At 42.4% G+C, this 24,031-nt stretch overlaps 1 protein-coding gene across 9 annotated transcripts in view; it reads right to left on the bottom strand.

Annotated features, from left to right (window-relative positions):
• SCN8A (sodium voltage-gated channel alpha subunit 8) overlaps positions 1 to 24,031 on the bottom strand; it is a 177,284-nt gene that overhangs the window by 29,958 nt on the left and 123,295 nt on the right. For all 9 annotated transcript variants that reach the window (XM_045466872.1, XM_045466879.1, XM_045466871.1 and 6 more), the window contains exons 13-19: positions 17,836 to 17,968; positions 12,131 to 12,369; positions 8,546 to 8,719; positions 6,261 to 6,617; positions 2,506 to 2,976; positions 1,920 to 2,037; positions 1,236 to 1,390 (exon numbers count right to left, since the gene is read on the bottom strand). In XM_045466872.1, the coding sequence (XP_045322828.1) occupies positions 1,236 to 1,390; positions 1,920 to 2,037; positions 2,506 to 2,976; positions 6,261 to 6,617; positions 8,546 to 8,719; positions 12,131 to 12,369; positions 17,836 to 17,968 (1,647 nt within the window). The remainder of the gene's footprint in view (positions 1 to 1,235; positions 1,391 to 1,919; positions 2,038 to 2,505; positions 2,977 to 6,260; positions 6,618 to 8,545; positions 8,720 to 12,130; positions 12,370 to 17,835; positions 17,969 to 24,031) is intronic.

Raw genomic sequence — 24,031 nt, 5'->3', positions numbered from 1 at the left:
TGGAGGCACAAGGACATCAGATATTCCAGTTTCTTTACGGGGCAGTGGGGGCAGTGGTCAGGGGCCCAAAGTCCTTTTCAGGGTCTGGGTACAAATAGACCCCGTCTGCTCTATGAAAACCTCAAAGGCTTCCGTGTCAACGTCCCCCTCACCAGCCTGTGCAGAAATCCGTTCTGTCACCCAGTACACGAGAGATGTACAAGACTGAGCTTCCTGTCACTGGAGGCTCTAGGCCCTCCCTCTGAAGTCCCACTTTAACCCCATTCTTGTCTTTTCTCAGACATTTTAGCTGTGGCTTCACTTTGCTATTTTTTTTTTTCTTCCAGTTTATTTTGAGAGAGAGAAAGAGAGGTGGGGGAGGGGCAGAGAGAGAGGGAGAGAGAATCTCAAGCAGGCTCTGCACTGGCAGCACAGGGCCCGACGCGGGGCTCGAACTCACGAACTGTGAGATCATGACCTGAGCCGAAGTTGGACGCTTAACTGACTGAGCCACCCAGGTGCCCTGTGCCTGCCTTCTTTAAAAGCACTTCAAAGTTCTATATTTTTCAGCTTTCCCTTAACTCAAAGAAGGAAAATGTGTAGCGTCTCTAAGTCCTTACTGTCCTCAAATCTACCCAACTGGGAAATGGCTCTCTCACACCTGACCCTGTCCAGGTCTCCACAGTTATAATCCAGCTAAAATGAAAGCAAAGGCCAAGATAATTAGTTCCAGCAGGGGAGGAACCTGTGTGTGTCCCGGATTAATGATGAGCACTTACAGTGACGGGAATATAAATATCCTTTATACCAGAGACCTGGCTCCTTCAGCTATTTGCTAATGCCAGGGTTCTCCAGATCCAGCTGGGTGTGAGGGAAGACGGGCGACTGGAAAGTCAAGAACAAGATAGTTGGGGTGTAAGGTGAAAAGGGGAAGTTCATTTTAGGAAGCCGCTCAGAATGGGGCAAACGAAGCAGTGAAGATACTTGGCAGTTTGTGCTCTCATCCTGATAGAGAGGGGGTCTTAGATGTGAGAGGGATCGTGCGGAGTGTAAAGAAGATGAAGACGTGGACAAGTGAATTCTAATCCCAACGGCTCAAAACACCAGCCCAAAGCACTCTGGCAGACCCTTATCCTTGGGGCCACAGCCGTCGGTGCTCCCAGAGGAACCGGGCCTGGGCCCCCTCTGGTCTGGTCCGCTAGTCCCTACGGAGCCTTCCCCAGCCCGTCCCTCCCTGCCTTCTCCCCTGGACTCACCAGGGCGCCACTGCTGAGCAGAATCATGAAGATGATGAAGGTCTCAAACCAGTTGTGCTCCACAATGAGAAAGCAGGTTTTCCGCAGGATCCACCAAGACTTGCCCAGCCCCTCTTCGATGTTGACCTGGCAGCATTTGAATCGTTGGACGCAACCTGGCACCAGCGGGAGAGGTGGGTCAGACCGTGGGAGCGAGCCCCGCCCAGACCTGCCCCCCTGCCCCAGGCCCTGGTCTCCCAGGCCCCTACCACACAGCTGGGAGTACTGGGGCTGAACGAGAATGTCTGATTCAGACATGGAGGGTGGCAGGGCTGGGGCTATGCCGCAAGGCTAGCAGGGCAGGGCCCTCTGGAGTTGGGAAGATGTCCTATAAAGAAGCAGTGAGAAGGAGGAGAAAAGGGGAATCAGGAGGCACGCACAGCCGTGACGGAACATACCTTTCTAATGGAGGTTTTTGGGCTGGTGCCGAGAGAAAATGGACAATTCGGTGCTTGAGAACAGAAACTTGAGAATAGGTAAGAATCAAGGGAAACAATCTCAACCTCCCTCAAGATGATGAAGCGGGGAACAAAGTTCTTGAGAATGGCCACAGAGTCCCCACCCTTACCCAACCACCGACCCTGGCAGAAATCTGGGACCAGCACGAAGTGCCACATGCCCACCGCTGCCCTTGCCCCCTTTCACCTTCTGTGAAGCAGGCGTCTGGATCCAAGTACTCCTCGGGCTGTTCCACTGGGACTTCTTCTACTTCAGGTTTGATATCGATGGTGCTTCCTTCAGAGGAGCTAGTATCATCCAGTTTCTAGATTTGCAAAGGAAAGAGAGCTGGAGAACCCTGCAGCGATGCTTCCACTCCACACTGACTGCTCCACACTGAACCAGCTGGAATTCTTCCCAATTCTTACTACAGACTCTGCATCATCCCGCTCACGGGGGGCACACAATTACCAGATGGCCCTCAACAAAATGTGACTATTGGTTGGTCTCAGTGCTACAGCTCAGATTAATGGCAGGGACGTCCTCCAGGGTTTGCTCCAGCCACTGACCGAGATGATCCAGCAGCAATGGAGACAGATCTAGGAGCATCTCAGGGACCTAGGTCACTTAGGGAAGGACTAGAATGACACTGGGCATTAGGGTTGGTTCTCAAACCTACTTGGCCATTCCACAATCTCTCTCCCAAGCCCACATCCGAACCAGTCCTGGGAGCTGACAGAGCCCTGCTGGTTCTCACACGGAGTCAAGGTTGGGTTTTAGGCTGGGACCTTACATCTTTGCTGCCTTCAGGATCCGACTCGCTGCTCACATCCTCTGTGTTGAGGTTCTCAAAATCAGACTCGCCCACAGCAATGGGCACCCGCACGGTCAAGTTGGGATTGTTGATGAAGGACATGTGGTCTTCGTCAATGATATACTTCTCCACGCTGCTGCCAATGCCACTGGTTGTGCCATTGCCATTCTTCTGGAAGTCACCATTCCGGTGGATGTCTGCACCGGTGTGGTTGGCGATGCAGTTGGCCTTCTTTTCATACAGCTCGTCCAGGGGCTTCACTTCATCGGCCTCACGCTGCTTAAAGTGGGCCTGCATGAAGGCGTGCACTTTGAGTTTGGCCCAAGCCACCCCCTTCTTGATCCGGATTACTGAGATCTGTAGGTTGTTCATTTCCCCGTCGTCGTCTGTGGCTGCCAGATTGTCTGCGCTGAAGGAGCTCAGGAGCAAGGCCAGAAACAGGTTCAGCACCTGTACCAGTGGCATCAGGGAAAAGGAGAGTGAATGCAGATGGTATTAGGTAAAGTTATCTACTAGACTAGGATTACAGACTGGAAGCCCACAGACTCGTGTGACCGGCACAAAGAGTTTCTGTTGTGTTCGGTTTGACCCACTTACTGTTTTAAACGCTCATGTCAACTAAGTGGGCATTTAAAAAAGTTTTTTTATTGAAGTGTAATTAACATAGTATTATATTAGTTGCTGGTATACTATTCAACAATTCTACACGTTACTCAGTGCTCATCACAATAAGCGTACTCTCAATCCTCTTTATTTCACCCATTCCCCCCACCTCCCCGCCAGCAACAGTTGTCTATATTTAAGAGCCTGTTGTGTTTTTTCGTCTGTTCATTTGTTTTGTCTCTTAAATTCCACCTATGAGTGAAATGAAATGGTATTTATCTTTCTCTGACTTGTTTCGTTTAGCATAATCCTCTCTGGCTCCACCCATGTTGTTGCAAATGGCAAGATTTCATTCTCTTTTTACGGCTGAGTAATATTCCATTGTATACAAATACGACATCTTTATCCATTCATCTATGGATGGATACTTGGGTTATTTCTGTATCTTGACTATTGTAAATAATGCTGCAATAAACAAAGGGGTGAAGGTATCTTTTCTAATTAGTGTTTTTGTTTTCTTTGGGTAAATACCCAGCAGTAGAATTACCGGATCATATGGTAGATCTATTTTTACTTTTTTGAGGACCCTCCATACTCTTTTCCACCAAGTGGGCAGTTTGTTTCGTTTTGATTGTAATGCAAGTTTAGCACCTCTTCTCTTGGTTCTTTTATAGTTTTACATACATACCTATGTACCCCCAAATATAAGACTTTTCTTATAATCAGAAAAAGCAAAAGCTGTACCCATTTTGGAAGAAAATTCCCCCAAACAGAAGAAAAAAAATGGACATGGCTTATTGGGAGGATCAAGGAGGGCACAGATGCTATGTATTCACCTGCAGAACCCACATTAGAAAAACAGCTAGGTTTGGAGAGCCTAGCTTAGTTTCCTAACATTTATCAAAATAAAATACTTTAATAAGACAGTGATGGTGACTTTTGCATTCTGTTGGATATCTAAGTGTCCAGCCCTCAGATGCAAGCTTTTATTTATGTTTGAATATCCTATTTTACCACACTGGATATTAAGATTAATTAATTTATTTTTATTAAGACTTACTTTAAATATTGGGAGAGGTGTTCACTTCTTGATTTAGACTTGGCCCTTACTTTGTCATACTTCTGAAGAAGAGTAAGGCATACATTTTAGGTGCAGATGACAATACGTGTAGAGTGGGAGGGATGGAAACAATAAATGAATTATATGTATGCAAATTATTTGGGCCATTTGTAGAATTACAAAGGAATATGGTTGGTAAAATGGAGGTGATTTGGAGGGGGCTTTGAAGGCCAGCCTGAGGGATCTGAATTTTATTTAACTGGATCCCCTACTGGTCTTTGAGTAAAGGAATAAAAATGACAGAAATCTGAGCAAACCATTCCTACCAGCAACATACGGGAGTGGAGGTGGGGATGGACCAGGCGTTACAGTGTCACTTGTATGAGTTAATAAGGGTCTGGATAAGGCTATCGTAATCTCAAACCTTAGCACGCATGAAAATCTCCTGGGGTGGGATGCATGAAAAAATACATATTTCCTTGGCCTCGCCTGAAAGATTCTGATTCAGGAGATCTGGTGTAGGGCCTGGGACTCAAGTCTTTTTTAATGAGTGAAACCTGGGTGGCTGTGATCTTCAGACTTTTAGAAATATTGAATGGGTTACAGGAATGGAATGGAAAGGATGGGTCAGATCTTGGAAATACCAGGAAGAGAGATGTATGAAAGGCATCAGATAATTACTGGGAAGGGAGAGAAGAGAGTCAGAAGAGACTTACAGTTATAGATTCCTAGAGACTAGGTGGGCAGAAAGCCTGAGCAAAGGGGAACCTGGTGTCATCAGAAGCAGAAATAATACTGGATTTGGTCATGTGCTCAGGTATCTGTAGAGAGTCACGGGGAGATGGTGTTGAGACAACTGAGAATAGGAGGAGGGAGAAAGGGCAGCGAGGTCAGCACTGACAAATGTGGATTCCACTATGTATCAGGAGGCAACAGCTGAGTTCATTGAAGGAGTGGGAAGGCCAGAGGGAGCAGGACTGAGGGAAAGGTGGTCGGGAGTAGGAAAGGGAGGGATTACAGACACACCATGGTGTCCGCTGTCACATGTCATAGGAGGGAATAGGGTGGCACGGCTGGTTCAGAGGCTGCTGAGCGGGAAGGCTCTACTGGCACGCTTCTCTGTGGCACAAGAAGGGAGAGCTGCTCTGGATGAGCCGACGGGGGATCATGCGGGTCTGCCTTCTTTCGGTTTCTCTCGCTCTATACCTGCGAGTGGGATTGGGCCTGATCTGCAAGATCAGTACTTCTTAAACTTTAGTGAGCAGGTGAATCACCTGGGGAAATCACTTGTTAGAAATGCAGATTCTGATTCAGTAGTTCTGGGGTGGGGCCTAAGCGTCTGCATTTCTAACATACTCTAAAGTGATCTCACTGCGGCTAGTCCTCAGATCATTCTTGGAGAAAGATGGTGTCAAAATCTCTGTTGGTGAATATTCTATATACAGAGGCAAAAGATAGCAGACAGATCAGAATAAGGCAAAAACGTGACTTGCCATTTATACAAGTGAGATAAAACCCTCAGTTGTTTTAGATCAGTGGTTCACAGGGGAGGGTAATTTTGCCTCCAAGGGGACAGCTGGCAATGTCTGGAGACATTTTTGGTTGTCACCGCTTAGGCTGTGGGGCGCTACGGGCCAGTGGAAGGTAGAGGTCAGGGATGCTGCTAAACATCAACAATCTATGGGACAATCCCACAACAAAGAATGATCTAACCCAAAGTGTCAACAGTGTCAAGCTGAGAAATTCTAATTTAAGTGAGGGAAACTTTTGTAGTAGAAAGAGCAAAGACTTTGTAGTCTAGGATCTAATATAAGCCCTGACATTTACCAGTTGTGTGACTTTGGAAAAGTCACTCAACTTTGCTGAGTTTGGTTTCCACAACTATGAAAAAGGGTTGACAGGTTGTGGGGCTTATGACTCAGGAGCAGTCTCCTTTCCTTCATTTGCACCTTAGGGTTCTTGGGCCAAGAAAGAATAAAAACTAACACAGATATGGAATGTAGTAGGACCAAGCCCACTGGCGTAAGATGCTCGGGGCAAAAAACGAAAAATTCTACAAGTTAGTACTAACCACCAAGTTGCCAATAACCATGACCATCATGAAGACAATCAGGCACATGGCCTGGCCTGCCACTTCCATGCAGTCCCACATGGTCTCGATCCACTCCCCGCACAACACTCGAAAGACAATGAGGAAGGAATGGAAAAAGTCATTCATGTGCCAGCGAGGGAGCTGACAGTCCTGGTTGATCTTGCAGACACACTCTTTGTAGCTCTTTCCAAACAGTTGCATCCCCACCACGGCGAAGATGAAGACAATGATGGCCAGCACCAGGGTCAGGTTGCCCAGGGCACCCACTGAATTTCCAATGATCTTGATCAGCATGTTCAGGGTGGGCCAGGATTTGGCCAATTTGAACACTCGGAGCTAAGGGGGAAAGAACCCAAACAAAAATCAGATGATACTGAATCCATTTTCTTACCACCTGGCTAAAATAAGAACATATAACGTCAGTAAGATCAGCTTCAATTTATTGAGCACCCTTGGGAAGTTCCCAGGACTTTCTGTTTTAGACTACAGTGGGAGAACATGAGGCATAGATGGGGAAAACGGATGAACTTCAGAGTAAGTGAAAGATTTAGAACTAGGAACCAAGAATACTGCCTCTAGCCCCCTGTATTGGTCCCTGGGTCAGTCCACTTTTAAAAAACCCACACATGAACATATCCTTTTCCTACTGATTCTGCCTTGACTTCTCAAGGAACATATCAAGGAAAATGTGATTTTTAGTGAAGCAAAAGATCAAAATGGTAGGCGCAGTGGAAATAAGTCATCTGTCTCTTTTTAAAAAACACGTATTTAAAAATTCTAAAATCTCTCTTTTTGTCTGCCAAAAAATAACAAATAACCAATGGCTGATATGAAACTTTGTGATATACTTGGAATAATTTGGAGGAAAAGCACAACACCCGAGTAGGGGCAGTTCCACATATATCAAACATCTTATGAGAACGGACTCTAATGATATTAATTCAGAGGACAGAACTTCTGTTATCTGCAATCATGAAATTTCTGTGTTGTATAAGGAATGATTTACAAGTCTTAACTAATAGTCTGAGAAGTATAATGAAGAAAGGCCATGAATGAAATGATAATAATGAGATCATTTCCAGACATCATGAGTTAATGACTAACACATGAGATAAGGGGAATTCTGGTAGAAGGCAACTGTGCTGATTGGAACATTTTTCTTCCTTTCAAAGCTTGAGTCTTATCTGAGAGCTCAAGAGCTACCAGGTGTTTCTCTGTGTGACTATCTGGGTCATTCACATTTTTTCCCTTTCTGACTGGCTTTTTAATTATTAGGAATATTAGTGCTAAGGTGGCGTCTAACTCTTATTCCTTCATCTCATATTCCAGATAATAAGAACTATTTTCAAAAAGTCTACTGTGGGCTGGATCCTAACCACAGACTAGTAAGCAGAGGTTCCAGAAACCGGGCAGATGCTATGTGTGACCTGGACTGAGTGAGACCTCTGTTTTGTAAACAGTTCCATTTTATTCCAATCTTCCTTCTTAAATATGCTGAGTATCCTGATGAAAAAAACCTGAAATCCTTTCCGTTACAGGTGCTTAGGTAATTTTTTCCAATGGGAAGAGAAAAACCTAAGCCCCCCAGTTCTGATGTTTTGTTTGAGTGGATACCCTCAAAGTAACTCAGCTTCTTAAGGGACTTAATCAGGACATCACTTATGCCTATGTTTACGGGAAGCTCTTTCGAGGACATCATTAACTATTCTGTCAGAGTCATTTTAGTAATTTTAACATTAACTTCTTCAAATATATTACAGAATCCTTCTCAGCTAGTGTTAAGGAAAAAACCTGAATGTTCAACCATTAATTTCAATATAGTTTTAAAAATTATTACTTCATTCTCATTTTCTGGAAGGGGTCACCATGATAGAAGAAATGAGACACATCTCTGAACAAGGAGAAATCCTTGCCATTTCGGGGAGAGTTCAGATGAAGAAACAGATTTATTACCAAATCCAACTTAGACCTCAGAATAGTCCTTGAGAGTCTTTCTTTTTCATCTGTCAGATTAACCATTATTTTCTGAGGAACTTCCTAAAATGGATTTCTGTTTGTTAATTGAAATTAAAAACTAACTTCTATCTTAGGCGTTTAGCAGAAAAATTTTCAAGATTTTAGTATCTAAGCCAATAAATCGCCAACTGGAATTGTGAGCGGAATATAGCTAAGGATTCTTTTAATCATCAGACTAACTTGTGCAAAATTTTTTTAGTAGGTACAAGACAGGAAATGTAAAAAGAAGTTGGAGAAACATGGAATACCAATCGGAAAGATCGCAGCACCGAGAGCCCCTCCACGTCTGCTAGACTCAGTTCCATTAAACTGAGGGACACAATAAATCCGTCAAAAATGTTCCAACCTTCTTGGAAATAATAGTAGGGATCCATGGCTATGAGCTTCAGGAACATTTCCGCTGTGAAAATTCCGGTGAAAACCTAAAGAGGGGGAAGGCAGGGGGTAAGAAAAAGAAATAATAGAAAGAGAATGCCTTTATCATTATCTTTGAATACATGTCCAAGAAGCCTCAAGACCCAGCCTTGCTAAATTGTGCATCTGAGGACACCAATCCTTCAATGTCCCAGGGCTATACCACACGATAAAGGATAGTCTTGTCTCCCTCGTGAATCAAGCACTCAGTCCCAATGTTTACATCGTCATTGCCAGAACCACCCAAATTACACTGTACAAGAATGCATTTAAAAAACGATTTTAAGCAGGGGTGCCTGGGTGGCTCAGTCAGTTAAGGGTCCAACTTCAGCACAGGTCAAGATCTCGCAGTTTGTGAGTTCAAGCCCCACATCGGGCTCTGTGCTGACAGCTTGGAGCCTGGAGCCTGCTTCAGATTCTGTGTCTCCCTCTCTTTCTGTCCCTCTCCCGCTCGCACTCTGTCTCTCTCTCTCTCTCAAAAATAAATAAACGTTAAAAAAACAAAATGATTTTAAGCAATAGGAATACCACATAGGGGACTCCTTCTAAAGGGTCAGCAGTCATTTTGAACGTTTGTGCTTGGGACATTTGCCTTAAAAAAAATCATTTATTGAGTTATAATGATATTAAAAAATACAGTATCCCTGATTTGATATTATGTGTCTTATCAGACTTAGACACACGCTGCAGGGTTTCTTATTTTAAATTGTAAAAGCAACAGAACATTGTCACAAGTGTGCAAAATACAGGAAAAAACTAGAGTCTCCATCTTGCACACAACTATCAGTTTTATGTATTCCCTTTCTGTTTTTTTTTTTTTTTCCCCAATGTGTGTATATTTTGACAGAATTGCAAAATCATAGAGTACATAATACCTTGGGTCTTGTTTTTCACTTACCACAACTCAGTCCATGTTGCTACGAAGTTGCATAAAATTCTATTGGGTGAATGTATCCTCAAGGAATATATCCTTGCTGGACAGTTTCGTGCTTCCTTTTGATTTTTTAAATGTGATAATCAATGACGTGATAACTGTTTGGGTTGAGAGCTTATTGGGTACGAGAACGACTTGTTCCCTGAGTTACCTGACTCCCACTTTTCTACCCTTCAGAGCACCCTGTGTTTCCCAGTGCCTTTGGCCTCCCACAGGACTTAATAACATCACACGTGGTAAGAAAGTAAAATCCCATGAATGCCAGTCTCGACAAGAGCTGTGCCCTCATTCTAAGCTAACCATGTAACACCCCACTCTTACTGAATATTATGATTTTAGAGGAGGACTTTAATGTAATGGGTTTTAAACTCGTAATAAATTAGTACTTGCAACTACCTGGTTACCAGTTTTACAAACGAAGGAGTTTAAGGAAAACTTTGAAGATGTAGTCTGAAGACAGAATTGAAAATAGTGAAAAATACTTAGATTACAGATGCTGTTGGGAAAGAGACTCAATGAATGTATAGCAATAACAAAACAGAATGGCGTGACAGAAATCAAAATGGATGCATGGCCCGCAAGGTTTTATGTCCCTGTACTTTTCCATGGTTCCCCACTTTTCTAAATTGAAGATGCGGTATTCTAAAACTGAAAGAGAATCTTCCCTGAAGAGATCCAGCGAAGCAAAAATCAAAGTTCACAGTGCGCGCTAAGTATCTACAGAGGGAACATCACTCTAAGTGAGGGCAGCTAATCGATCCCTGACATACATTTTACCCTCGGCATAAACCCATGGAAGGTTTCTCTACATAGAAATGGTAGCCTGCTTCACACACTAAATAGAGACTGAATTCACCACTGGTTCTGGTGAACACACGGGAAATGCTCAACAGTAAGCACTGGCTAACTGACCATGGAATATTTATACTGTGGGAACTCTGGTTCCTAAGAGAAAATCAACAATGACACATTGCTGCCTTTCAACGGGATGAATGGCATCCAGAGGCCTGGGGGAAATGCCCATGACAGAGGTCGGCAAGCATGTTATTTCAACCTAGTGTACTGCCAATATTTGGGGTTTGGGTAAAATAAATTGTAACTATTTGAGGTATGAAGAATTACTTTTTTTTATTTTTTAAATTTTATTTGCTTTTATTATTTATTTTGAGAGAGAGAGAGAGAGAGGAGAGAGAGAGGGAGGGAGCATGAGCGGGGAAGGGACAGAGAGAGGGAGAGGGAGAGAGAGAGAATCCTAAGCAGGCTCTATGCCCAGTGCAGAGCCTGATGCAAGGATCCCTAACTCAGACATGCAGAGTGGAAAGACCACAGAATTATCTTGGATGTGTACCAGGGAACATGATGGGCTGCAAGGACTAACCAGATAAAGGGTCTCCTTTGTCACATGTGTTTTCATAATCAGAACTCAAAATGGTTTTATAACACTTTAATAGCTTATTTGGACTTAATGTAAAAACTATGTGTGTGTGTGTGTGTGTGTGTGTGTGTGTGTGTGAGAGAGAGAGAGAGAGAGAGAGAGAGACAGAGACAGAGAGACAGACAGACAGAGAGACAGAGACACAGACAGACAGACATCAGGCAGAGATCGTACTCAAGTTAAATGGCAACAATTAGATTTGACTTGCTTGTGGTGAAACTCCTAAGGAATAATGAAGCCCAGGAGATCTAGAGGATCCTTTCCAACTAATTCTTTCCCATCTATCAAAACTCAATCAACTCCTGATTTTTGGACTAAAGAAATAAAACAGACAATCCCCAAATCACAACTATTTGACTTTAGAATACACTGTGTCACCTATTAAAAAACAAAAAACAAAAAACAACCAACTCATTCTTATCTTCTAAATAATGTAATAAGTTAAATATATGACTTAAGCTAACATGAAAGTAAATCTGGCACAGATCAACTAACGGTAGAAACTGGACTAGAGCCCAGAAGTTGGGCAGGAGGGGAAAACCAGCTTGGAATTAAAAGTTTCCCCGAGATGGGCCCCATATGGATAATTAAGGTATGACAGTGCAGGCAAATTTATAGTTACGTTTAATGCACCAAAAGAGCTCCCCTATATTTTGTGGCGCCTGCTACTGAAGGTGAAAGGGGAAATGGCGTGCTGGAACACTGCAGGCAGCAATGTGAGAAAGGGAATGAGAAAAAAACTCCCGAAGTCCTTGGCTCAGGTTGCCAAAACCAACCCACTGCACCATGCCTCCCATTCTGTCACCATGCCTGGGTTTCTGCCAACAGCTCCTAAATGACGTCTTGAAAGTTCTGCAGAAAGAGGAAACAGCCACGGGATCACAACAGTGAGCAGAAGTGGCTGGGGCTGCGCCATATGTGGAAGCATTTGTCTTCCAATTAACTATTACTTTCTTTTCAACTAAGCTCCAGCTTCCAGTATCAGAAAAAGATGTCCTACAGGCAAAACATGTTCAGATCATAAAATCAGGAGAGAATGTTCCATCTTACCAGGTTTCCTACAGCCAAGACGTGTTCAAATTGCGGTGTCATAGGATGATGCTCCATTGCCATAAACAGGGTATTCAGGACAATGCAGATGGTGATGGCCAAGTCCACAAAAGGGTCCATAACGATCAAGTTCACAATCTCTTTCAGTTTTATCCAGTAGGGGTGGCACTCCCAGATGAGGAAAGTATTGGCGAATTTATACCAGCACGGTGGGCACTTTCTCTGAGACTCTTCCAGTTCTGTAGTGAGTAAAGAACAAAGGCGGCCCTCGATCACGGTGAGAAAACAAAGAGGGTTTCAAAGAGCCACTCCTCCTCCTCACTGAGTCATTAAGGTAATCGCTGCTATGAACCACGAGAAGAAAGATGGTTTGAGTGCTGACTGTCCTAACTGTGCGGTCCTCCCGCTTCCATTTCATTTCTCTTGAAGGCAAAGAGGAGGCATGGGAAATACCGGGTCATTTCGTCGTTAACATCTAGCTGTAAATTAGAGTGTGATCCATCCATTTGGGGAGCACAGCATTCTGGTTAGGGGCTTGGCCTTTGGAATCTGACTCCCTGGTCCAACTGGCTTCAACACTCACAACGTGTGATGTCAGGCAAGTTACCGATTCCTGTTCTTCTGTTGCCTCATCTGAAATGACACTGACTATACAGGCTATAGGACGACACGAGTCCTGTAATCCTCATCCACTGACTGCGTGAGTTGATGGACGTAAAGCAGGCAGCACGGTGCCTGGCACAAGGCAAGTCCTCGATAAATGGCAGGTATTACACTATACGTTGTATCACTAAATTATTACCAGAGAAGCAATCAAAAGCATAGACTCTGAAACCAGACATACCTGGGTGCAAATACCAGCTCAGACACTGCTAACTGTGGGAACCTGAGTACATTACTTCAATCTGCTGAATTAAATGAGCTAAGATATATATAAAGTGCCTTGGAACACCCTGGCATACAGTGAGAAGCATTTGCTATTATTATTATCTTTGCAGCAGAAAAGAAGCAGCACTGGCCGCCGGGCTACTATGTGCAATGTGTCTCTTACGTTCCCGCAGAAGCGCAAGTCAATGAGTTCACAATTCACGACCGAGTTGGGCATGGGATTCCCACTCCTTTCCCCGCTTCCCTCCCTTCCTCTCTCTCGTCCCCCCTCTCTTCTTTTCTCCTTCTCGCTGGCCCTTTTGTCTTTTCTCACCCTCACCATTCCCTTCTCTGTTTTCGTCCTTCCTTCCTCCATCTCTTTCCTCTTTCCTTTTTCTTGTCTTCTTTCTCTTTTAGAAACAGAGCTGGTTGGTCTCAAACAAGATCTTATGTGGCCCCCAATATATGACACAGATAAACCAGGAACTCCTCTAGTTGAAGCTCAGCCCGATGGACTTCGTCCTTCCCTGAGGCACTTCCCCAGGATCCTGGGACTCTGATAGACACGGACGGAATATCACCGGACCAAGATGACCTCTAGGGTCATCACAAAATGAAGATGAAAAAGGACCATTAGACATAAAGGCAGAGAGCCATTCGGCTGGCAGCCACAACATTCTAGGCAGGAGGCCCTGGGTAACAAAGCCCTCCTCAAGTTAAGTAGGAATTAGAACAGCTTGGATTACAATTGCCCAAGGACCTTGATCTAGGAGGATGTTCTTTAAGAGATGTAGTTTTGAAAACCCATCAGCATGATAATCCTTAGAGGCCAGGTCTTGGTTCCACGGGTTGGATATAACCGCATCCATCCCACACCCCAACGCAATTCTGCTGACAAAATCAAATCACTCAGGGAATGAATAAAAGTTTCCCAACATTTCACCAAGAACAAGATGGCTGCCTGAAATTAGTCTACTTTCCCTTTTGCCAACCAGCTGGATGGTACCCATGGTGATGGCTTTATTTCAGATGGGGTGCTTGGGTTGGGTTTTTGATTGGCTCCCTGGTTGCTAAGAAAATGGTTGCCTTGGTTTTTCAGATTTAAGGGCCACAGTAAGCGCCACGTGGGAGTCTGCGTGGGAAAGGAAGTCTGTGAAGAAAATTTGCTTTGGCTTCTTCCTCATAGAACTCCCTCCCTTTCCAAGGTAAATTTAGTTTTCTAACCAAAAAAAGAAAATGAAAAGGTTCTCTTATTTCCATAAATTCTTATAGGACATATTTGGAAATTTGGTTCCGTTCCTTTTTTTAATCTCCTCCCTTCTCCAAATGTCTGCTGTTCACTGGCACGTGGAGGTTGAGGCAGCGACTGTTCACGTTTCTGACAGGAGATACAATTGTACTGTTGTAGAGTGCACTAGGCTCCCAGTCTTTGCCAGATACTGAAGAGGGGTTTCCCTACCCTACGGGGCACGAAGGAGATTCCTACAGGGATACTAGGGATCATATCCACATTGTCTCAGGTAAGATCTCAGGATGATCTTTTCCGTTCCACAAACAGTAAGACAACGTGGAACTTTACGAGCTAGAAAAGATCAATTAGGTGAACGTAAAGGTTTAGAGAGTGACGCGCAACCTTGTAAACTGTTACTGGCCCCACGTGCCCGACACGGCTAAAAGTCTGGTCTGGGGGAAGACGAGATAGCCAAAGGTTTGTGGGGTTCCCCGTACTTTGCTGCTGTACATTTTCAGAGGGGTTACCGTAGTCTCAACCTCAGGCGCACTGGGAGGTGTTTTCAGAGAGGGCCTCGCAATTCCACCAAGATGGTGGGGTCAGCAGACTGTGAGGTTTCTGAAGGCAGGGCTTCTCTCAGTCCAATTCAACAATGTTTCAGCACCTACAGTGTACGAGGCACTGGGAATTCGCTGGTGAACAAGAGCCCCAGTCCTCACAGAGCTTACAGCCACACCAGGAAAGGCGGATAGCAAATAAGCAATCGTATGGATGCTGCCGGTCAGTTGAACCAAAGAGTGAATCAACGAATCATGGCAGCAACAGCTGTGGCCAGTTGCCTCTATAAGGAGTTTCTGAACCTGTTTTACCTGAGAACCAAGAATGCCAACTATCATCACGTCTTCATTCTTACTTCGCCAACGGTCTCCCCGCCTCCCACAGCCTCGCTGCTTTGAGAAGTGAGACCGTACCGCTCTCTGCCCACACCCTACCCCCAGTCCTCTGAAATATCCCCAAGCTGATGGCTCTGCTGACTGTGAATTCTGCTGACTTTACTGGATCCGCGTGAGCATGTCTGCCAACGGGCTAGGTGTGACACACAGCAGGCAGGATTTTCTCATTATTTACATGATTCTGGAATGCTCCACTGTGGTTTCTAAGCCATCGGTAGGTAGAAGCCTGCTTCTTTGGTTTGGTAATCCAAAAATTAAAATAATGTCAGAGTTTCCGAACTGAAGGTCTGAGAAGCAGGAACAATTATTCATTCAACGCTGGCTTTTAATGCTGTAGCAATCATTAAACACAGAGGGGCCAGCGGTGAAATAGGAATGGAGTTTCTTAATGCCCTTCAACTCCCTCTCAAATTCTTCAGTTCCAGCCATTCATTGTTCTTTGCTTATAGCGGTTCTGTCTCCTCGGCTTTAACAAAGCGAGTTGAATACTAGGGGAGGGGACAGTGGAATGTCTGAGCAGTGAAAGGCTACGTGAGCATTAGGACTTAGAAAAGGGAGAAAAAGCTGGGACGGCTTCCTACTCAGGAACACAACTATGACTGTCTCTCTCCCCTGAGCTACCCCTGCGTCTATTTTTTATCATGTGTGTGCTGGTGGGTGGAGGGTGGAGAATGAGTATAGCAGAACAGGAAGGGAAGGAAGAGCACAGGGAGAAGAGGAAGAAAAAGGAGAAGAAAAAGGCAGAGCTACCACTCCAGTGTTTCTATCCAACTCCGTAGAGGAATGGAAGCACCGAGGCCTCTGACAGGAAGCCCGCAGCACCGACCAAGCACAGCAAGGTTCAGCCCCACAAACATTTCTTGAGCATTGACCTTGACTAGACCCTGCGCTAGGCCACTGTAGTAATCAACTACAGAATTGTTGCTCTACACCAACAGTTCTGCTGTTCTGACGTCTTTGCCAGTAATAAAATATGCCTGTTGGAGGGGGTTCATTTGTCTTTCTCAACTTCCACAGATTCCCAGAGAAATCCCATTCTTGTCTCCAAGTGAAGAATAAAATTAGCCAAGGTTCTTAAGCTAGTGTTTCTTAGATTGGATTTTTTTTTAAGTTTATTTACTTATTTTGAGAGAGAGAGAGAGAGAGAGAGAGGGAGGGAGAGGGAGGGAGGGAGGGAGAGAGAGAGATTCCCAAGCAGGCTCCATGCTGTCAGTGCAGAGCCTGACGTGGGGCTTGATCTCGTGAAGTGTGAAATCATGACTTGAGCTGAAATCAAGAGTCAGACGCTTAACAGACTGAGCCACCCGGGAGGAGCCCCTTAGCTTGCAATTCTTATGCTCTGCAGTTATTTACCTATAATCTCAAAGTATAAACCACAAAGTTTAAAGATGCTCTCTCAGACAATGACCTCAATGAGAATTAAAGAAAACAGACATAAATGAAGTGTGGAGGCAGCTGGTAATAGTTAATTCAATACTCTTTTTGGCTCGATACAGTCTCAAGATTAGTCCAGGTATAGTCTAACTCCTTGCTCACATGTGAGAAGGGAAACACTCGAAGGGTTTTTCTTTCTGGGGGTTCTCCCTTTACCACAGACGCCCCTGCTGAACTCTTTTTCTCTGAGTAGAAGTGGTATTGGGCTTAAATGACTCAAAAAATAACTTGTTCCAAGGACACCAGGACAATTCTGACTCTCCTTACAAAAGGAGGGGCTCTGGGTATTGTGGGGTCAGCCTGGGGGTTTGACCTTTGAAGAACAGCAGTCTGAGGCTTCAAGAATATTCTGGATCTACAGTGGGACAGCTCAGCTAAAGCAACATGAATCAAGAGAAGAGGATTCATGCAGGATCAGTCAGAATCTTGTGAGAGAAAACCCAGTTATGGAATCTACGTCTGACGAAAGAAAGGGGAGCCTAGAATACAGACCACAACCGGACAGATGGGACACCCGCTGGGGGGCTGTGGTGTAATGGAAAATCCTGACATTCCTCAGCGGGCCAGGCTGTGTCACGGAGGAGCCACCTAATACGAAGTTCAGGCACTGACAGCAACACTCCTGCAGATAGGCTATGATTCAACAGCGGCTGCTCTTTTCCTGTGGCACAGAGCGCCGGAATAAGAGGGGTTTCAGCTTACCTATTCACACATCAAATATATTTATGGGTATGTGGGGGTGTTTGATGAGAGGCAGAATTAGGTGCAATCAAAATGCACAGTACATTAGTCCTTCAGGGAAAAGCAAAAGGGTTGTAGGGTGCTAAAAAGGAAAAGAGGAAGGTATGTTTTGGGGTAGAGGGCAGGAGGGGGGTTCCATTATTTCGTATCTTCACACTTCAGTCTATATCCTTCGTGCCTCATATCACCCTGCTGGCCCCTCGTGACAGTTACAGTCTTCTTGAGATCTGCTAGCTCACTCTTAAATGTCATTCCTTCATACTTCTTATCTATCTGTATACAATGCTGGCAGCAGCTTTGAAGTCCTTATTTGATTCTCTGCATGCAGACATGGGATGCTGGTTTCTATAACAAGTAGACTATTCCTAAAGTTCAGAGTCAATTTTTGCAAAAGTCAGGCCAAGGGACAGGGATTATATTTATCGTGCACAGGACGTATTTTTACCTTGGTGGTCTGGGCTGACATCAAGGGCACATACCTTCTACTAGTGTATTTGTAACAACACTCAATATACTGTTGATTCTGTCCTTCCGTCCATAGGAGGCCAGTTGGTCCATGGAAACTAAGAGAGATCCAGGGCCTTTCTTCTTAATTTCCACCTCAGTTGTAGCCTGAAAACAAGAGTAAATCAGGTGAGTAAAGTCTTATAAAGGTTAAAGCTGGGTCATACTGGACAAATTGTCCAGAGTGTGAGCACAAACATATGCTCTTTGTAACATCTTTTTACTTTGATCCTACAATCCTATTAACCTCAAGAAGTAGAGTGAAACATGACCACGGATCATCCTTAGCGCTACAGATGAGATGACCAGGTTAAGTTTGTACAAACCTACAATTAACCAAAGAATCTGGCTGGGACCCAAACGCCTCGTCTGGTCAACTCCATGCACCCGGTGCAAAGACCACATCTTCCGGGGCAATGACATCAGAAGGAGAACCTGAGTTTTCCCATCTCAGTCTCATATCCACAGCATTTGGCTAGAATTTGACCACACGATAAAATAAGTCGAATTCACCTCTATTCGACATTTCATTAAAGGGCCAAGTCCCTGATCACACTGAATGCTATAGATGTTGCTTCCTTCATGGGCAGGGGCACCATCACTCTCTCAAACTGTCACTTCTAAATGTCAAACCTGGGCCTAACTGAATGGGGTTGAAGTTCTACCCCAAATCTCCCCCAAGCCCCGGTAAAGAAATATGGTAAGGGTTTTGCTATTTTATTAAAATTTTTTTTAATGTTTATTTATTTCTGAGAGAGAGAGAGAGAGACAGAGAGAGAGAGAGAGAGAGAGAGAGAGAGAGAGAAACACAAGTGAGGGAGGGGCAGAGAAAGGGAGACACAGAATCCGAAGCAGGCTTCAGGCTCTGGGCTGTCAGGAGAGCCTGACACAGGGCTCTAACCCACGAACTATAAGATTATGACCTGAGCTAAAGTTAGACACTTAATCAACTCAGCCACCCAGGCATCCCTCACTATTTTAACTAAATATATAGCGCTACATATGTTTATCTTGCCCTTGTTACAGTCTACTTTGTAAGTTAACCTGCAATGTTCAAATTCTCAAACAAAAAGGGCAGAAAACACCATCAGCGTGTTATACAAACTGGTTTTTACAAGTTCCATTGTGGGGAATGCCGGTAGGGGAGATTATAGCACAGCGTTTCTTAATGTCCCTTGCCCGTGCCCTCTGTGCCAACCTGCATAAGCTACATTAGGCCAGGCTCAATGCAGTGGATTAAAAGCTAGCTTTCAAGTAACCATGCCGTCCACTATAACACATCATCCAGGTAATGTTGGCTGTCCCTTCCACTGTGAAGGCAAGAAGACAGACACTCACCATTTCTCAGAGGACAGGGAGGATACGTGTTTATATGAAGCTAGAAAAGTCAGTCTGATCAGTACCAGAATGACACTAGCTGTTTTGAAAAGAAAATAATTGTCTCTGGAGAGCTACATCCGAAAGGCTTTCTGTCCTTAGGTATGTTTCGATTTTAAGAACTGTACAGAAGAAAGTATCTGGCACATCATAATTTATTTTATTACAGCGTTTCATCAAGCTGTTTCACGGATTCAGACATTTGGTCTACCACTGGGTTTTGTTCTGTTTGTCTGACAGAGCTACAGAAGAAATGGAAAAGAAAAAGAACTGATTTCCTTGGGAATTCCTGGCTGTATTACTATACAAACAACTGCAAATGTAACAACGACTTGTGGACCATTACTGTCAGGTCATAATAAGATATATTTCTCTGGCGAGCCACTTTCTGCTCCAATTCCCAGCCTGATACTCATGACGCCTAATAAATCCGATTAGACTCCTACATTTTAAAAATGACAATCGTCTAAAAATGAACACAGAAAGGCCCCATACGGTGGATATTCTTGTTTCTGGCATTTATTCATTCTAAATTTTTACTGAGCTGCTCTCTGTGGATCTACAGTACATGGTAGGTAATTTTCATAATGCTGACTCTTAAGGTACTGTAAGATCTACTGGACTGGCTGATTCATCAGGAAAGGATGAAACTGCATTTAAAAATTGCTTTGGTTCTCCTCTTGCACTGTTGGTGGGAATGCAAACTGGTGCAGCCACTCTGGAAAACAGTGTGGAGGTTCCTCAAAAAATTAAAAATAGATCTACCCTATGACCCAGCAATAGCACTGCTAGGAATCTACCCAAGGGATACAGGAGTGCTGATGCATAGGGGCACTTGTACCCCAATGTTTATAGCAGCACTTTCAACAGTAGCCAAATTATGGAAAGAGCCTAAATGTCCATCAACTGATGGATGGATAAAGAAATTGTGGTTTACATACACAATGGAATACTATGTGGCAATGAGAAAGAATGAAATATGGCCCTTTGTAGCAACGTGGACGGAACTGGAGAGTGTGATGCTAAGTGAAATAAGCCATACAGAGAAAGACAGATACCATATGTTTTCACTCTTATGTGGATCCTGAGAAACTTAACAGGAACCCATGGGGGAGGGGAAGGAAAAAAAAAAAAAAAGAGAGAGGTTAGAGAGGGAGAGAGCCAAAGCATAAGAGACTCTTAAAAACTGAGAACAAACTGAGGGTTGATGGGGGGTGGGAGGGAGGGGAGGGTGGGTGATGGGTATTGAAGAGGGCATCTTTTGGGATGAGCACTGGGTGTTGTATGGAAACCAATTTGACAATAAGTTTCACATATTTAAAAAAAATTGCTTTGGTTCTAAGTATATCTTACTGTTTTCTGGGCTTGCTGGATATAACAAGAGATAAATTCTTGAGACTCTAGTAACATTAACCTTAAAGTTAATAAAAATGCTGTCTAAAGGAACTAGTCAAATCATTAGATTATTATTTAGTGGTATCTATTTGAAAGCTAAAATAATTTTTAGCTTGGATTAAAAACTCCACATAAAGAGAAGTTTATCCCCAAACTTAGTATTAAGATGGAACAATGATTATCTATATCTTTCTACGTAAAATGAAAATAAACTGTAACAGGGATATGTGGTGACAACCTCTATAACAACATTAAAATTCGTCCCATACTAAGGCATGTTATAGAACATATCTTAAGTTTCAAAAAAGAAATAAAGAAGACACCAAGAAAAGGAAGTTTCGAAGATCATACTTAAGGAAGCTTACAGGGTAAAAAGAGAATTCATTATGTCACCTTTTTACACAGGCCACAGCATCTACCACAGATCCAAGGAACTGGTTCCACTGAAAAGTCTTGTGGTAACAGTAAGACATCCAGAAAAATCCCCTTAGGTTTATAAAACAACAGACTTCTAAAAGTCCACAGATCAAAGCTAAAATCACAAAGGAAATTAGAAAATACTTTGATGATAATGAAAATAATCCATTAAGATTTATGGGATGCAGCTAACACCATGGTTTGAGAAAATTTTACAGCACTAACTGCTATAAAAGATGTAAAATCAATGCTCTAAATTTCCACCTTAAGAAATAAGAAAAAGATCAAATTAAACTGTGGGTAAGTAGAGGAGAGACTATAATAAAAGTAAGAGTGGAGATTAATGAATTAGTAAATGGACAAACAATAGACGATGACAAAGGGCAAATGTTTTTTAAAAATAGATTAATAGAATTGATAATTCTCTAGCAAGACTGATGAAGAAAAAAAGATAGAAAACACAAATTATCATTTTCAGGAATAGTAATGGGGACACTACTACAACTCCTACAGGCATTATTGGGATAATAAGAATATATCGTAATTTTAAGTTGAACCATCGTAAGAAAGGAGGCTTCTGTACAATATTTATAGTAGTCAGAGTATAATAAGATAGAGTATCATAATAAATAAACCCAAAAATTTAAGTGGGCTAACCTAACAAAAAAAAAAAAAAAAAAAAAAAAAGAAAAGAAAAGGAAGAATAATTGCCAACAACTTCAAGTCATAGCACCTTGGATAAAATGAACAAACTTATCAAAATACAACTTATCAAAACTGATAGAAGCAACAGAAAATCTAAACAGCCCACATTAGAAATTGTTAATTAAAAAAAACCTTACAATAAAGAGAACTCTAGTCCAGATATCTCTACAAGTGAATTCTATCAAACATTTACAGAAGAAATAATACCAATACTAATACCAATTCTTTCAGAAAATAGAGAAGGGAATACTTCTCAACCTGTTTTATAAAGTTAACATAACCCTGATATTAAACCTAACAAAAACCATTACAACAAAAGAAAATCAGAGACCAATATTCCTCATGAACGGTGATGTGAAATCCTTAACAAAACTTGAGAAAATAGAACCCGTCAATATATACGAAGATAATACATCATGACCAACAGGATTTATCCCAGGAAAGCTAGTTTCACGTTAGAAAAAAAAAAAGTCAATGTCATTCATCACTTTAGCAGAATAAAAGAGAAAAAAATATCTGATTATCTCAAACGCAGTAAAAGTACATTTGATAAAATTCAACACCTCTGCATAATAAAATTTCTTAGCAAGCCACAAATAGAACATGGCAGTTCCAATCTGATAAAGAACGTCTATGAAAACCTATAGCCAACATTATAATTCTTGCTGAAACTTTAAATCTTTTCCCACGAATAATGGAAACAAGGAAGAATATCTGCTTTAATCATTTCTATGCATTTTGTATCTGAAGTCCTAGCTAGTGCAATAAAGCAAGAAAAATAAATAAAAAGCATAAAGGTTGCAGTTGCTGTTAGTCACAGAAAATATTATTGTGCATGTAAAATCCCTATGAAATTTGCAACAAAAAGACCTAATAGAACTGAGATGTTAATTTGTAAGGTCATAGCATTCAAAAACTAACTGTATTTCTATGTTCTGACAACAAATACCTGAAAATAAAAAGGTTTTAAATTATACCTTTTACAACAGTATCAAATACTACAAATACCAAGGAATAAATCTAATGGAAGATGGGTAAGACCTCCACTACAAATTATACAACTTTGCTGAGAGAAACTTGAGAAGACTTTAATAAACGAGAATAAAACCACATTCACAGATTGAAAGATTCAATATAATTAAGATGCCCATTATTCCCAAATTGACCTATAGATTCAGTGCAATCACTATAAAAATTCTAGGGTCTTCTGAAGAAACTGACCAAAAAAAAAAAAAAAAAAAAAAAAAAGACTCTAAAATATATAAAGACACGTGAAGAATCTAGCAAAATAGCAAAATAATAGGAAAAAATAGCAAAATAATCTTTTTAAAAAGATCTGAAAAGCAAATTAATCTCTTAAGAGATTGTTTCATGATCTTTAAAATATTTTTTGTTTGGAAGGCTTATGCTATCTCATTTCAAGACTATAAAGTTACAGTAATTAGACAAGCATAGTATTGTTATAAGCATAAACAAATAGATCAAGGGAACGGAATAGAATCCAGAAACAGACCCAAACATGTACATCAGTTGATTTTTGACCAAGATGCCAAGTCAGTTCAGTGAAGGAAGGAAAGTCTTTTTTTTGTATTAATACATTTTCTTAATGTTTTACTTTTTGAGAGAGAGAGAAGAAAGGGAGAGAGAGTGTGCACACACACAGAGGAAGAGCAGAGAGAGGGTGTCAGAGGATCCGAAGTGGGCTGTGTGCTGACAGCAAAGAGCCCGACGAGGGGCTCGAACTCACGAACTATGAGATCATGACCTGAGCTGAAGTTGGACGCTTAATCAACCGAGCCACCCAGGCGCCCCAAAAAGTCTTTTTAACAAACAGTACTGAAAAACTAGATATTCATCCAAGTCAACTCCTAATTTCATACACAAAAATTAATTTGAGCTGAATCAGAGACCTGAATGTAAAACCCAGAACTGTGAAATTTAGAGAAGAAAATAACTTCACAATTTGGGGTAATGGCAAATTTTCCTAGAAGAAAAAAAAAACCTGATACATTGGATGCCATCAAAATTAAAAGGTTATGTATCTGATAAAGGACTTGTATCCATAACATACAAAAAAATCAAAATGGGCAAAAGATTTAAATAAGCAACTTAATGAAAGATCTATGAGAAGCCAATAAATACATGAAAAGATGCACATCATCTTTAATCAGCAGGGAAATGCAAATTAAAAGCATAGTAAGACAACAGTTTATGCCTACTCAAATGCTAAAACAAAGACTAATATCACCAAATGTTGGCTAGGATGGGGGGCAATTG

The sequence above is a fragment of the Leopardus geoffroyi genome, chromosome B4, assembly GCF_018350155.1.
Source record: "Leopardus geoffroyi isolate Oge1 chromosome B4, O.geoffroyi_Oge1_pat1.0, whole genome shotgun sequence".
In the NCBI taxonomy this organism is placed as follows: Eukaryota; Metazoa; Chordata; class Mammalia; order Carnivora; family Felidae; genus Leopardus; species Leopardus geoffroyi.
The sequence above is the reverse complement of the archived record's forward strand: the minus strand, read 5'-3'. Positions and strand labels throughout refer to the sequence as shown.